Consider the following 17,703-nt stretch of genomic DNA (forward strand, 5'->3'; position numbering starts at 1 on the left):
ATCATCTGAATAGTTTCATAAGAGGAATGTTCAAGCTTGACACAAAATCTGATACAGATTCATTGCTCTACTCAGTCATTTTGAATGTGACTGTCACACAGTACATGTGCTCACTCAACAGTACCTACCACCCCCACTGACTAGTACAATGAAGTCATCATTGTTCACACATGTACATTCCAGGCCCCTGTCCTTGGATGCCAGTTTACATCAATGTGCACAAACCATTCTCATTATATTATCAATAGCTGGACTTCCACACAGACCTTGTATCTTTGATCTACATGGATCTCTTCTGAAAGAAAAGCCCAATATAGCTTTAACTTGCCCATTTGTACAAAGTTCCATGTGAATTATGAGAAGGTAGCCTCTTTATTTATTTAATTTTTCATGAATTTCATTGTAACTTAGGTTTCTAAAAATATTAACATATGCTGGTCATAATGGACCAAACTTTCAGGGGTGCATGAAGAAAAAGACTGCCTCCCAACACTACACTCCATTTGTACCCATAAGAAATAGCCAAGATTAATGACTAAGCATGCATTCCTGCATATCTTTCTCAGTGCTCACAGACATAAGCCAGCCTACGTGCACTCTTTTAAATGAATGGAACCATATATATGGCACTGTAGCATGCTTTCCTCATTAAATTTATCAGACACTCCTCAAGTCCAGCTGATCCTAACACGTGGTAATAGGATGTACACAACAAATCCAACAACTCTTTCATTGGTTGACATTTCCTGTTACTTACTACCTAATTTTGGCTATGTTGACTGATGCCGTAATTTTTACAAGGGGCCTGATATTCATCAGGTATATACTATTCTGATGTATCAATTACCACACTACATCGATAGTTAAATGTTTTGATTAACAACTCTGCTTGTAAATACATTTATACAAGAAAACATGTAGAATGAAAGACAAAGCTTCTAGTGATAAAACATATTTTCAACACATATAACAGACAAAAGCTCATATCCAGAGTATACAAAGAACTCCCAAACAGAAACATGGAGAAGAGACTTAAAACAGGCAGTTCACAAAAGAAGAAATCTAAGTGGCCTATATGTATGTAAAACAATTATTAACATCAGAAATAAGGAAATCTAAACTTAAGTCACAGTGAAATACTACTTCATACCCACCATAACGACTAACATTTAAAACAAATGGCGATCCCAGCAACTGAAGAGGATGTAGAGTGATGGAAGCTCCCACAGCTGCTGTGGCAGTGTAAACTGGTGCATCCACCTTGGTAATCAGCTGAATGTTACCTACCAAGATTGAAAGGAGACATGCCCATTGACGTAGCAACCCGACCGCTGGATACTTATCCAACAGGAACGTGTATGAGTTCGCCAAGGGACAGGTACAGAAAGCTCAAAGCAACACTTTCCTAAGAGCTAAAATCTGGAATCAAACCAATTCTCTGTCTCATGGAGCAAAAAGTGTGGCTTTGTCTGTGAATAAAGTGTGAACAAAATCATTCTCTCCTCTTCTATGGACAAATTTGATCTTGGGTTAGTTTTCTCGTTTCATTCCCATAAAACCTAATGAAATTGGATGGCAGCTGTGTTACTGAAGCCATGGCTTATGGTAAAAATTACCTGATTGGTAACTACATCTGGACCAGGAAGGCTGTAAATAAACCATAACTACCACAGGAGGAGAGCCATTGGGTTTCCCAGAATGCATGTCCTTTGCTGGAATCCATAAACCTGTTTTTAAAAAAGTTATTGGTTCAACTTAGGAACAGGGGGAATCTAAGCCCAAGTATCCTTTGTTTGAGCCCAGGTCCCCGAGTTTTCTCTCCCCACAGGGGCAGGCATTCGGAGGTGCTACAGATGACTAGCTCCTGTGCTTGTCTGTTGTGTGGGCTGTTGTGAGACCATTTTCAGGAGGCGAACAATTGCCACTTCAATGGCCTGCTGAGTCTCTGGTGCTGTGTCCTGCTCAGGGGTTAAGGGATGATGGAATCAGTAACTGCGGCTTAGTGTAATCATGAGTGTCTGCCTGGTTTCGCCTAAGAAGGCCCCCTATTAATGTTATGGAAATGAAAATGAACAAACTGCAGCTACCTGCATGATGTAGGTGATCTCAGAAACAGACTGTGAATCCACACAGAAAATAAATACTATACTATTTATTCCACAATATAAAGGAAAACACTATAAAAAAAAACTGAAGGAAGGTTAGGAGAATGGAGAAAGTGGGAAAAGAAAGATATTTTATTGAGAGGAGTTATGAAAGAGGCTTCTGAAAATGATTTACATTTTCACCTGGTAGGTACATAAGTGTTTACTTTGTAATAATTTTTAAGTTTTATGTTTATATTTATATACTCCTTTCTGTGAATGTTAACATTTTACAAGAAAGTTTTAAATATTAGTGGCCAGATCCAAGAGTACATGTACTTCTAATTACAATAGATTTTTTAAAAATACTTTCCAAAAATAGTCTGGTTGTTCATATTCATACTAGTAAAGCACAAAAATTCCCATTTATCCACATCCTCCCCAGAACAGGGTGATATCAATTGTCTCAATTATTTCAATTTGATGGATGAAAGTGGCGTTCCTTTGCAGTTTAGAGTTTGTATTTCCCTAACTATTAGCTTTCCTGGGCATTTTTCCCATATGAATGGTCTTACATTCATTCTTACATTTTATTTTCTGTGGCAAGAACATTTACATATTTCATTCCTTTTTTTTTTCTTATTAGGCTTTTTGATTTTTTCCTACCAAAAAGCCTTTTTAGGCTTTTGTACAGTGTTTAAGTGCCTGGGCCGGGGAGCCAGCCTTGCCTGGGGTTTGACTTTTTCTGTGTCCTTCCTTAGTAGATCTGTAGCCTTACATAGTTTATTTAACTATCTGTGCCTTAATGTCCTTGTCTGTAAAATGGAAAAGTAAATATATATTTCATGGGTTGTCTTAAAAGTTAAACAAAATAATAGATGTATTATATATGGAAGACTACCTGGCACATGTTAAATACTAAACTTATTAAAATTTTGCAAATGCATGTTGCGGGTATTTTTATCTCAGTATAATACTTCTTTTCATTGTTATGCTAAATTTAGCTATATATTAAAATTTTATTCTTATAAATTATACCATTTTTCTTTATTATTTCTGGAGTTTCTCACTTAGGTGGTCTTCCTCACCCAAATCATATACAAATAAACACCTTAATTTTCTTACAATAAATTTTTACATTTATATTTTAATCTATTAGCAATTTATTGTTGAATACATGGAGATGCAGGAATCTCTCTAAATTTTCCTTGAGATGGGCTGCTCATAGTGCTGTCTGTCCAAGAGTATGAAGAGTAAAAAGGGGGAGAGTAACTTTGCAGTGAAGAAACCAGACAAACACTCCTTCGGCCACACGACCCATTCAATACCCATAGTGATCAATTGTTTGATAGTATGTGCCCTTGTCTGATGTAATGAGAATGCACTTGAACTCTGTTGTATTTCTCAAAAAACAAAACAAACACATAATCCTAATCTAATCATGAGAAAAACATCGGAAAAATTGCAGTAGAGGAACATTCTACAAAATGCTTGATCAGTCCTCCTCAAAACTGTCAAGGTCACTATGAACAAGGAAAGGTTGAGGAACTATCACAGTCAAGAAGTCACAAAAGGACATGGCAATGAAATACAATGCGATTTCCTGGATGGAGTCCTGGAACCGGAAAAAAGCATCGGGTGAAAACTAGGAAAATTTGAATGGCATGTGGGCTTTAGTTAATAACATGTCAATATGGTTCTATAGTGTGATAAATGTAAGATGTTAGCAATAGGATAAACTGGGCTCTGGATATATGGGAACTCTCTGTACTATCTTAGGGTATGTCTAAACCTGTTCTAAATAATAAATACCTCTAAAACTGTTCTAAAACTGTCATCTAAAACTGTTCTAAAAAGTTTGATGTCTAAAGCTGTCCTAAATACTAAAGTGTATTTTAAGTGTTGACAGATGAGGAATGGAAGGTGAAAAAAAATCACTTCGGAATAAAGCCTGTCTGTCATTTGTTAACTTACTGCTTTATTCTCTATTAATTGAGAACCTCTGTGAGTCAAACATTCTTCTAGGCAATAGGGTGCAAACAGAAATGAATCCAAACCAAATGTGCAGGCACTTGCCTCATGGATCATAAACTCTATTTGGGGAGAATACATACATAATAAACAAGAAAAAAATAAGTGAACAAGATGATTTCTGAGCATAAGTGCTGCAAAGACAAAAGGAGAGTGGTGTGGAAGAAGAGCGCAGGGGAAGAGAGCTGCGTTACGTCAGGTGACCAGGAAAGGTTTGAGACAGACACCTGAGCTGAAATGGGAGAGAGACCAAGAAGACCAGGGGCAAAGGAGAAACCACTGACAAATCAGGGAGATGGCCAGGGCCTAGATCTCACGAGGTATTTAAACCAGAGGGCTCTCAAGGTATTTAAACCATTAAGCTGTGAGTATTTAAACCACAAGGTATTTAAACTGGCTTCTACCCTGTATGTAATGGGAAAACAATAAACACTTTAAATTAGAGCATGTAAGACTTCACTCACATTCTTCACAAATCACTAAGGCTGCTCCCATTCAGAGAAGCAGGAGCGGGGACACTGATTAGGAGGCGGCTGCACAATGACAGGAACTGGATGATGGTGACTTGGTAGAAGTGAGGATGGTGGTGATGAAACTGCTTAAGGTCACTTAACTCATCTCAGGCCTAATTCTAAAGCCCACAGAAATCTGACCCATAATTTAGTATTCATAGAGCTGTCTTATATTCCTTGGTCTAAGTTGATGTTCTTAAGTTTTTTTCTTATTGCTATATATACGATTTGTTTAGTGAACACCTGGTGGTTAACTGACACTAAACTGCACTTTCTCTGTTTTACAGAAGAAAATAAGGAGGCTCAGAGAGGGTAAACATCAGACTCAAGGTCATAGCTTTAAAAGTGAACAGAGCCCTGGCTGGTATAGCTCAGTGGATTGAACAAGGGCCTGTGAAGCAAAGGGCCGCCAGTTCAGTTCCCAGTCAGGGCACGTGCCTGGGTTACAGGCCAGGTCCCCAGTAGGGGACACATGAGAGACAACCACACATTGATATTTCTCTCCCACTTTTTCTCCTTCCCTTCCCCTCTCTCTAAAAATAAAAATAAATAAAATTTAAAAACAAACAAACAAAAAACAAACAAAAGTGAACAGAACCAATATTTGAAATAATACATCTAAGTCTTTGTACTTAGATCATTTTATAAAATCCCTCAGAATGTATTACAGTATGAGAACATACACTGTATGCACTCTTCTTAATAAAGTAACAGTCAAGGCAATTTAAGACAAATTCCCCACTACCAACTGTAGACACCACCCAAACACACACATCCACACACTCACATGCACACACGCACAACATCCAGGGTTTCAAATACAAATTAAAAATACATTTTCTAAAATGAGATATTTTATCTCAGCTTTTCATAGGCTCTGAGGAAAATGCATTTATGATTTTATTTCTAAAGTATAGAAAAGCCTCAGGATCAAAACAATAATAATTCACTTTCTATGCTTACAATGCATTTTAAAAATAATCTCGGTTTTGTCAATTATTTTTTTAAATGGACTGTAGCCTGTAATGAGTCATGGAAAATATGGAGAGCTGATGTTTTCCAGCTTTCTGTACAGGTATCTCACTCTTAATAGGTCTCCCACAGCTATTGTCAATAAATGTTTAAGAGGAAATAAATATAGCTATTTTAATCATTTGTTTCCTATCACATATGTTAAGATTGTTATGCAAATGTTTATTTAATGATAAACACAAAGCATAATGAGAAGAAAACTTTAAAAAGTAAATGTAGGCATTGTAGGCATTTAAAAAGAAAACATACTGTAGTTTCACACGTTCAAATTTTTTCATATTATCAAAGGACTTCACAAAGATAAATGCAATCTACTCTAAGTGCACAAGTGTAATCCCGTAGAAATGCTAGCAGCTAAAGAACATCATTGTAATTTTTATATAAAGAGAATATACTAGCTTCTCCTGTTAGGGGTACCCCAACCAAACTGAGCCTTTATATACATTATCTGTGAATTCGGAACTTTTTTTTAGCTGACAGTTCATTTATTCAGGACACATTTAATGAAAGCCTTTTACATGCAAGGTATTTTGCTAGATATTGGATTGGCCAAAAAGTTCATTTAGTTTTTCTGTACAATGGCTCTAGTAGCACTTAGTTGTCTTTAACTTTATTCAAAACAATATTTTTAGATTGTATTGTGACAACTGTCATATCAGCGTGCATTAAAAAAACATCAAATTTGGTGAATTTTTGTGCAGTCATTTTAATATTAAGGATGAAAGAAGATATGCAATGTTTTTGGTATATTATGCCCTATTATTTCAGGAATAGGTAAAAACACAACCAAAATACACAAAAAAAATTATGCAGTGTGTAGAGAAGGGTCTGCGACTGATCAAAGGTGTCAAAAGTGGTTTGCGAGGTTTCTTGGTGTTATTGACATTTTGGCCAAATAATTCTTTGCTGTGGGGCTGTCTTATGCGTTGGGAGATATTTAGCAGCACCTCTGGCCTCTACCCACTGGAAGGCAATAGCAGAAGATAGCCGACATGCTCAAAGTATCCAAATCAATAAAGATATTGGTGGAAATGAAAAATGAGTCCTTATTTTATGGAAAAAAATTAAACAAGACATTTTGGCCAGCCCAGTGCAATGAGGACTAATGGAGGAAGCAGGCCTGGCCTCAGAAAGTTCCCCACCTAGGAGGGAAGTGAGACACATCACAAAGGTAGCATAAAGGAGACTACGAACAAGAAACAAAGAAAAGAAAAGAGGAGAAAATAAGAGAAGAGAAGAAAAAAGAAAAGGAAAGCTGTGGGAGCTCAGAGTAGAGATCACAATTCAAACACTTCATAGTTTTACAGTCTTTGTTTAATCAGGGTGAGGAATAATTTTCCATCGGTGGAAATGTGGGCAAAATATTGTGGCATTTTGAAAAGCACTAAACCAGAACACGCAGTCTAGTTCCTGGCAAATATTCAGCAGGAGATAACTGTTAGTTATAAGCATTATTGGTTTTGGTTAAAGACTCAAAAAAAGTTATTTGCAGAAATGGTGCTTGAGCTACACTTTGAAGTACAGACAGAACCTGGATTGTGATAGAGTAGCTGTTATCCTTTCCAAATCCTTTCTCTGCTCTTCCTGGGCATGAGATCAGGTGGGTATAGCCACATGGCCAAGCCCATGGAATGTGACCACATGTAATATATGCAACTTCAGGTCACCTCAACTTAGGCTAGTTTCTCTAGAATGAGACTTTATTTTTTCTCCCTCTGGTGGACTGGAACACAAATATGGTGCTGAATCAACTCTGATCAGGAAAAGGAGTACAATGTCCTATGAGATGATGGGGGTCATGAGTTTCTCATTGACCCCTAAATCAGAGCTATCCTGTCAGCCTACACCCACTGGATCCATATGTCAGATAAATACATTTTTGTCTTATGACCCAGTGAAATTAAAGACCTCTTTTTATAGTTGCTTCAAAATCACCTCAGCTAATACAAGTAGGAAATATATATACACATACATCCCTAGCATCGAGTGACTGAATATTTAAAATAAAGATAGGAAAGGAAGATAGAAATGCTCAGTTGAGAACGAAAGCAAATGGCACTGAATAGCAATCTGTGACAGAGACTTACAGATGCCTACATCAATGTCTATTCTCATCCATTTCTTAATAAAAAGTTCTTTCTGGCAGTTAGGTATGCACATATCTATAGATTTCAGCCACAAAGATATAAGTAAAATTCATATAGTAGTTTTAAGAAGTCCCCTAAAAAATACACAAACGCTTTTTCTGCCCTTTATTCTGCTGCATGAAGCATGACTGTGATTGCTGGAGCTTCAGCAGCTATAACAGACCATGAGGTAGCCTTAAGACTAAGCCATGTATAGCAAAGCAACTAGTTAGGTGGAACCTAGGTCCTGTAACCCCTTACCAGCTCTGGACTAGTATGAAAGGCACTTTAAAGAAATAAACTGCTACTTTGTTTAAGTGTCATTGCTATTTTAGATTTTCTTAGTTGCAGTGGGCACTACCTGTATTTTCCCATTTATGATGTGCACTTTTTTTGCCCAAATTTTTGAGAGGAAAATAAGGATGCATATTATACATGGGTAGTGCCTAAAATACCTTGTATCTGTTCTTGTGTTTTGTAATTATTTGTTGCATAAAATTTCTTCTACCATAATATGTTTAAAAATATATGCTAAAATTCCTTGATAATACAAAAAACAAGCATCTAAATATAAATAAATGAAATTAAATTAAAAAATTAAAACAAAAAAATTTTTTCCTGAAAGCTTGGGCCAAAAATGTGGGTGTGCTTATACGTGGCAAAATATGGTAATTCTATGTTATACATAGACTTTTGAATTTTACTTGATAAATACAAGGAAATTATTGAGCAGAAAAGTGATGAGATTACAGGTATGTTTTAAGATGACTAAAGTGAAAGTCATGTGTTCAACGGTTTGGAATAAGGAGTCGCTGTTGGTAAACAGCTAGGCAATTATTTCAATAATGCAGGTAAGAAGGAATAAAGATCTATAGTGTGGTTTGGAAAATAATAATAAAAAAGAGTAACTGAGTGTGAGAAATTAGGTAAAGCCTAAATCAATAGAGCTTAACAACTGAGATGTGAGAAAAGAAATTGTCAGGGTGGACATACAGATAATCTCAAAATTTTGACCTTGCATGATAAGTAGTAGAGTTGCCATCAAGACAAATGGATGGAAAAATTTAGGCAGATGATCTGTGCCATTCTGGACATATTTACCATGTTTCCCTGTGAGACATCCAAGTGCAGAGCCCTATAACCCAAAAAGACTTGTGAGGCAGGTATTAGGAAATGATTAATATCTGGAAATAAAGATTTCAGATTCACTTACACATCAGTGACACTCAAAACCATGAAATTTCAAGAGGAAAAATAGTGAAGAAAGGGGATGTCTTTGGACAAATTTCAAAGTTAAGAGGGAGAAAGAAACAGCAAATATAATAGAAAGAGATTCAGTGAGGTATTAAATGGAATTAATTATTTGGCATATAAACTCCTTCTCTGTGAATTGTTCATTACTCATAGTCCCTGCTGAGCCAGTATGTCTAAATTCTGCATTAGCACTGTATGAATCCAAATGCCTCTCTTCCCAGGTCTACAGCTGATTGGATCACAGTAGACAGCTGACCCAAGCTGGGCCAACCCGATCCTCTCTCAAAGGATTTTAAATAATTGGTTGATACTTAAATTAACTGATGTTAGAGCTGAAAGGTGGCTTTTGAGGAATGTTGTTCAAGATAATAAAACATGCCAAAATAGAAAGCTACTTTTTCACTACTGTAGCCCCTGACCAACATTTATTGGATAGCCACATCCCATATCATTTTAGAGTTTATAGTCTGGTGTAGATAAAGATTGTATCTGTTGACCATTTTACCTCCAGCATTTTTCAGAGAACACATAGTAAGTACTGAGTGAATGAATGAGGTCTGGCTATACCTGCCGTTCTCAGGCTCCACAACACGGTCTTATATATCCTTCCATTATACTTTTCTTTTTCTTGAATTAAACTAAAGGTGCCAGTTCCATGCGAATAAGCAATTGTAGACTAAGATCGAAAAGAATACATAGATGATGAAGACCATGACAAAAACACAAATCTGCGGTGATATGAAAGCTAAAGACAAGATTATTAGAGTTAATGTTTAGAAAGTCAGTAGAGATCTTTAAGAGCTTCACTAGATAAATAATGGGATTGCAGACTGGTACAACCATTATAGAAAACAGTATGGAATTTTCTCAGAAAAATAAAAATTGACCTGCCTTTTGACCCAGCAATCCCACTGCTAGGATTATATCCTAAGAATCCTAAAACATCCATTTCAAAGAACCTATGCACCACAATGTTCATAGCAGCACAATTTACAATAGCTAAGAGATGGAAGCACCAACCTAGGTGCCCATCAGTAAATAAATGAATAAAAAATTGTAGTACATATACACAATGGAATTCTATGCAGCAGAGAGAAAGAAGGAGCTACTACCCTTTGCAACAACATGGATGGAACTAGAAAGCATTATGCTGAGTGAAATAGGCCAGGTGTCGAAAGACAAATACCATATGATCTCACCTTTAACAGGAAGCTAAACAACAAAACAAACAAGCAAGCAGAATAAAAACAAAGACACTGAAATAGAGAACAAGGGGACAGTGACCAGAGGGGAGAGGGAAGGAAATTTAAGAGGAAAAAGGGGAGGGATTTGGAGGAACAAATTGGAAGGACACAGGGACGAGAACTAAGGGGGGTGGAAATGGGAGGGAGGTGGGGAGCACGGGGCGGGGGGGGGGGGGCTGGGATGGGAGAAATAGACAAAAAACTGTACTTGAAAAATAACTAAATAAAATTAAAAAACTCAGATTTCATAGTACTAATAAATACAGTGGTGAAAAAATTAAGTATTAGCTGCACTTCTAGTAAGTTCGATATGGGAAAGTGGTAAAAAAAAAAGAAGGAGGGATAGAAACAAGCATAGATTTTGAACAACAGTTAACTTGGCTCCTCCTAAAAACTAGAAGTACCAGCAGAATTAAGGAATAGCCTGGACCTTTTAGGTATGTCTATGTTACAACTGAATGTATAAGGAATCCAGGAAAAGATTTATTAAAGGGCATAAATAGAGACTTGGTGATGTGGGCATGTACATAAATTACTATATAAACACCTCACCTAAATTTATCAATTTGAATGCACTGATCTTGGGTTTGGTGTTTTGAAGTCAGATGTTAAATATATCCTCTGTTATCCCTAATACCTGTGTAATTGATTCTATCATCTTTATGTTGTGGATACCCAATAAGCTTTATGGTATGAAATCAGAAATATAGGACTTATACTCAGTTTTCAAATATCTATGGTTTTATATATTCTTTTAGTAAGTCTTTGTATTTCTTTAGATCTTATATTTCTGATTCACTCTTAGTAAATGGAATAATGTCTTAAGCCTTGAAAATGCTTTCTCCTACTTACTAGTTACTACTAAAGAGAACTATAAACAGACAAAGGTCAAAGTGGTTATGAACACAGACTGGGTTTTCAGCAGAAAGTCATTTAGATGAAAATTGAGAGCTAAAAATATTTACGAAAATAAAAATTTACTTTTCTAAATGCATGCACTGATACTTACATTCTATTCTACATTTGTTAATAGTCAATGGTCCTTTCAAGGTTGTCTATAAAAGAAGTCTATTCTTAGAAAAGCCTACACTTCTAAAGCTTAATGTGCTACCTCAGAGTCACTCCACACCTATATGACTTTCATGCCCCAAGCACTGAGCTGCCCCTCCCCTTCAACATATGAAGCAGCCAGGGGGTCAGGGGTCACCACCTGGAAGTATGGATAAGTTAGCACCTATGGGGGGAGTCTTTAGCAAGGAAAATCCTAGACAGGAGGGAGCAGTGGAGATGAATATCTTTTCACAATTCTCCATTCCATGATCTGCTGTGAGATGTGGTTTCTTCTTGAAATCAGTCTTGCTAAGTCCCATATGTCGAGTGTGGACATAGCTCCTCTGTGTCTTTTTGTAGCAAGATGTCATTTAGTGATCAGGACGGTAATACCTAAAGATTTCTTGCCTCACTTTCCTTTTTGAATTTTTGTCACCTTCACTGTGTTGACCTTGTATATCCCACATAAAGTGTTAGAAAAATAATCCTCTTCTCATATTCTGCCTTCTAGAGACTTGAGCCAAGATAATGGTGTAAGCCCAAGTATAGGAAGACTATGGTTTTTATAATCTTGTGAGATCCTATGTACTTTGTACAGATAATTTCATGGGTAGGCGCTGATACCTTATTTGGGGTAATACATCCTAAAGGAAGACACACTGCAATATGTTGAATGTATGTGTTCATGCTTCTTATGGCCATCAAGCTCCTCATTCACCATATTTTTGGCTAAGTCATTTGTTGGTGAACAAAAATGCTACAAGTATAGATGTCTCAGGCTAAAGTTAACAGATCTAATTGCAAGGTCTTAACCATTAGGGTTTCACTGAAAGGCTTATAATAATTCAGAAAATGAAAAAACTATTGTTCAAATAAACAAAAGGCCACTATATAAATGAGCCTTAAAATGTTTCTTCTTGCTGCTTACAGCAGACATTTAAAACTCACACTAAAGAGTTATGTTGTATTATAAATTTATACATATAAATATCAGTAGATATATACTATAAATATATAATATGTTTAAAATATTTAGAACTTGTATTTGTTGAACACATTTCATCAAATATACAAGTGTCAAAAACACTAATGAAAAGGAAAGACTTCAGATTTATTAACATTTCAGGAAGCTTTGAAAAGTACAGCCTTCCAGACATAAAAGATACACAAGCAGCTACTGTGAGAAAGATGTAAAATAATCTTAATAATATAACTAAATATTCCTAATATAAGATTTATATTCCCTTTCATTTTTCTCCAGTAAGCCAAAATAAATGTGTAGTTGATGCAAGTCTTCAAAATGTTTTGATCTTTTTCATCTCTAGATAAAGTAGAAAAGGCAAAACAGACTATACACAATAAAATAATCTTAGTTATAAAAAACTGTGACAAAGGAGTGTGATGTGAAGCAGTAATTCACTGCAAGGTGGTGTGATTCTCTCTTTGGTGCATAAATATTGGGTTTCAGTGTCTAATTTAAAGGATTTATGTGGATTCCCTACATGTGTCTCTAAGAAAACACATTCTGAGCCTGCAAAAACTCACGTTTTTAAGAAAAAATAAGCGAAGCAGATATGTTATGAGGCCTATGGCAGTTCACGCAACACCTAAGAATAAAAACAAAAATGATGTTCCTTCATGCAAGTTAGGTCTCTGCTTCATCTCGAACAGCTGATTCCAGGGACAGATTTTGATTTCTCTTGATCAAAGGGCCATGGAGACAACGCCATGTATGTTTTCCAAGTGACTGCACAGAAAAGAAAAGGCCAGGATTTTCAAAGTGCAAAAACTTAGGCCCCTTACATTGTCTGTCATCCCAATCTTTTCTCCCTAACTCCAAGAGGCTGTAGAGAAGGCAGCCTTGGTGCTCAAAAAATAAGAAGAAAAAATGTATGTGTGTGTATGTAAGTGTCTGAGGCGGTCAGTCTCTACAGATTTATTCCCCAGGCAAAGAGAGAGGGCTGGCCAAGAACACTTAGACAGGGAAGCCAGTTTCATCAAACTGGGAAGTTCAGTTGTACCAAACTAGCAGCATCTCCAGGTACCTGGAACACAGCAAATGCAAGGTTCTCTGGAAGATGACACCAACATTTCCCCCAAGGACAAGTGGGAAATGAAAAGATACGACATAAAGGAGAACAATAAAAGTTACAAACTTACCAAGACTACAATTATTGGAATAATCAGACATAAATTATAAAACCTTTATACTTGTTCCACGATATGCTTAAAATTATCTGCAGGAAACCAAAAATGATTAGCCTAAACAGAAAATTTGAAGAAAAGTAAATGAATTACTGAAAATGTAAGATATAAATATTAAAACTCAATGGATAAATTTTGTAACAAGAGAGAAAATTAGTCATGTAGAAAACATATCACATCAGAATAAATTATTCAGAAAGAGGAAGAATAGACAAAAGATGGAAAATGGAGATGTGAGAGTAAAAGACATGAAGTGTAAAATGAGATGGCCCAATGTACAGTTAATTGAGTCCTGTAAGGAGAGAAAAGAGAGAATGGGCTGCCCAGCTGGCATCAAAAAGAACCGTGTCTGATCATTTTTTAAGGCATTATGAAAGGCAGCGGTCCACAGATTCAAACGTCTAAGAAATCCAAGGGGAATAAGTTTTTAATTATATTCTGATATGTCATAGGAAAACTGCAGAAAATGAAAGGCAGTAAGAAATTTTTGAAAGTAGCCAAAGTTTGGGAGAACAGATTAATGTTAAAAAAATTGAATCAAAAGTTCACCCAACTCCTCAACAGCAATAAGGGAAGCTGTGAGTGGAATAATATCACTAATGTGCTGCAGGAAGAAATGAATAAAAGTTATAATAGAAAAAAGTTCATTCCATATTCAGTTTAAAATTTTTAAGAATAAGAATAAAATAAAAATATATTTAGACTAATAAAAATTTTTAACAACAAAATCTCACTAAGGAAAAATTTTAAATTTGTACATCAGACAAAAGAAAAACAAGGAATAAGAAGCAAGAAGGAATAAAAAACAAGGAAAGTGATGCAGTAAATAAAATGTAAAGGAACATTAACTACTTAAAATAGTAATAAAGTCTAGTGTGGTTCATAAACAAAACAAGATAAGATTAAAATGACAAGGTTAGAGAAAAACAACATACTTAATGACGAAATGTTTAGAGTATTACTTTTAAATCAAAGTTGAAATAATGTTTAGAATTAATAAGACAATTTACCAAAATTTCTGTATGTAAGATCAATGCATAAAGTCAGTTATATTTATCTCTTCTGACAATAGCTAAAAAAATCTATTTGAAAAAATATATGCATAAAACTTGTAATAGTACCAAAATACAAAAAAACATAAAAATAGATCTAACAAAAGATAGTACCTATATGGAAAAAACATTAAAATTTCATTAATAAGTTTTACAAGTAACTATATAAATGGAGAGATACTTCTTGTTAATGGATTGGAATCCTTACTATGCTAAAAATGCCAATTCTCAAATTAATCTGTAGATTCAGAAAAATCCAATAAACAATCTCATGTGCTTGGAAAAATAAACATAACAAAGTGATTCTAAAAATAATATGCAGCATATCATTGAAGAACAAAAAATTTGGAAAATCAGTCATATTAACTATTTGATGATATTGCTAAATGATAGTGACCAAGGCAATGGGGTGTTGGTATGGAAAGAGACAAACAGACCAGTGAAACAGAATAGAGAGCCCAGACACATACCCATTACATGCAGGCAGCTGATTTCTGCAATAACTGTACTAGAGAAATAGTGGAGAATGGTGTTGATAATTGGGTATGAATGCAAAAATTAGACCTGTACTTCACACCATTAACAAAAATAATTTCCAAATGTAATACATGAAAGACAAAAAAACAACAGGTTTGTTAAGAAAATAATGTGTAAGAATATCTACATTATCTGATGGTGGAGACAGATTTCTCAGGCAAAATAGAAAAATGACTAAAAATAAAACATTTATAATTAATACTTCTGTTCACTAAATGGCATATATTCTATGATCCAAAAAGTCCATTTCTAGGTATGTATCTTAGAATATGTGCCAGGATGCTTGTGCAACAGTGTTCATAGAAACACTGTTTACAATTAACCATACACAGGCAATAATTCAAATGGCCAACGATAGAAGAATGCATGAATAATTTTCATATGTTAATAAAATGGACCAATAGAATGAACAAATTAGCAATATATACTTACACTCAACATCTTGAATAAATCTTAAAAACATAATAACTACATTAATTTTTAAGAGTTCTGCATGATGATAGGTACCACACAAACAAAGTTTAAAGACAAGCTAGCCTGGAAGAATTCATAATAAATATTTAAGAATATCAAATGCCAATTAAAAAGACAACACAAAAGTAAATTGGTCAAACATATGAAGAGATAATTTATAGAAGTAACTCTAATGTCAACATACATGAAAGGATGTTTCATCTCATTAGTTACCAGGAATTTCAAAAAATTAGATATCAGGCAAGTGCCACATTTGACCTCCTATAACAGCAAATATTAAGAAGTCTGGCAATACCAGGTGTTGGTGTGGATGGGGTAAGTGATACATTCTCATGCTGAGAAAGAAAATGTAAATTGATTCAGGTACCTTGGAGAGCAATAGCATCAACTTAAATTTTAAAATCCAGGCATTCAAAAAACCCACTCCAAAGAAACATAAAGGTACACAAGGAGAAATACACAATAATTTTCACTATAGCATGAATTTCATGGCAAAATTTTTGAAAATAAGGTAAATAAAATTCATAATATTAGAACATTATGCAGCTGCTAAAGTGAATGAAACAAAATACATGATCATCAATATGGATTGAATTAAAAACAAAACTGTTTTTTAACAAATCAAGTCACAAATAAATGTGTGATCATTTATCTGTGTATATAATTTATGTAAAGATATAATTTAAATTTATTCACATGGAAAACATGATTTTTATATTCATGTATATTAAAGTAGAAAAATGAACTGAAATGATATGTGCCACAGTCATTATAGTAGGGAGGGCACGTGTGAGTGAGGCCAAAGAGCCTTGAATTGATCTGCCAATCTGTTCTTTATTAAAGGAAAATATTTTAAACAAACATACGTAAGTTGTATTATACATCTTATTATTCTCTTTTTAAGTTTCAACATTTCTTAAAATTACACATGATTTTTAAATTATCAACAAACTTTGATTTAGTAACTGGCATTTCAGAAATTTTATCACAAGACAATAATTTGATGAAGAAAAACATTCTATTATGGCTTCATTTGAAAGAGCAAATGACATAGCAATAACTATAGTGCTGCACTATATAGTAGTTATTGACTGCTTTCTTGTGCATTTCATGGGTTATTATGGCAACTTAAAATACATATAAGATTATAAGAATTGCTTGTTTTAAACAAACATGTAAAATTCAAAATTTTGGACATGATTATAAATAATGAAGCTATTTAAAAAATAGCAAATGTTAAGATTTTTATCCTTACAATTATTTATACTTTCTAAATTCTACAATATGTATGGGTTCAGTACTTTAATAACTTAAAATTGTTTAACTTACTTTGATTTATCATTCTTTTTTTCCCTTAAATTTTGTAAATTAAACCTCAAGTGTTGTTCATAATAAGAGGAAGATATTACTCCAAACGGATTACTCACAGGTGAGTTCTTAACAGACATATTCATGGATCATAAACCTAAAAAGAAAGATTAAATTATACATTAAATTCAAATGTACTCTCAGTATGAAATAATATGCTTCATGCAAATTTATTATTTATGGGGAAAACGGTGGCAAGAGGGAAAAGCAGGGTTAAGTGTGAAATTATATTAAGGAAGTATTTAAACTTAAACTACCAGATCTAGGAGTCAAACCCAACTTCAAATCAAAATCTCATATTCTATCTGTTGTTACTACTTTAAAATTATCCTTGCATATAACATATAGTCTTTATTGTACTTTACCAGTTTTAGCAGCAAAACCATTGAAAGAACAGCATGACATAGATAGCACTTAAAAGAATACAGTCAGACTGATTTAGTTAACTGCTCAGTGCCTCAGTTTCCTCTCCTGTGCAAAGGGAATAGTACGTTTACAGAAATAAATTGACTAATATATGTAGATTGCTTAGATTAAAGCCTGACTTACAGGAAGTATTACATAAATAAGTGCTTATGATCAGTATTAGATTTACTATGCTACTGCTTTTTAAGGTTACTTATAAATTTCTTTCCCTGTCTTCTGTCTTTTTGCCATTTAGATTATGCTTTCTCTGATTGCCCTCACAGCCAGATTTATTTTCCTTTAGAAGCATGTCTGAGCCCATTTTATGG

At 34.6% G+C, this 17,703-nt stretch overlaps 1 protein-coding gene across 1 annotated transcript in view; it reads right to left on the minus strand.

The window, feature by feature from the left end:
* The window catches only part of TMEM232 (transmembrane protein 232), a 171,280-nt gene extending 154,225 nt beyond the window's left edge, over window positions 1-17,055 (minus strand). Inside the window, exon 1 of the mRNA XM_053665278.1 lies at window positions 16,931-17,055. Within this exon, the coding sequence (XP_053521253.1) occupies window positions 16,931-17,055 (125 nt within the window). The remainder of the gene's footprint in view (window positions 1-16,930) is intronic.
* Between the last annotated feature and the right edge of the window lie 648 nt (window positions 17,056-17,703).

This window comes from Artibeus jamaicensis, unplaced genomic scaffold (genome assembly GCF_021234435.1).
Source record: "Artibeus jamaicensis isolate MK-2021 breed Jamaican fruit bat unplaced genomic scaffold, CSHL_Jam_final contig_402, whole genome shotgun sequence".
Taxonomy (NCBI): Eukaryota; Metazoa; Chordata; class Mammalia; order Chiroptera; family Phyllostomidae; genus Artibeus; species Artibeus jamaicensis.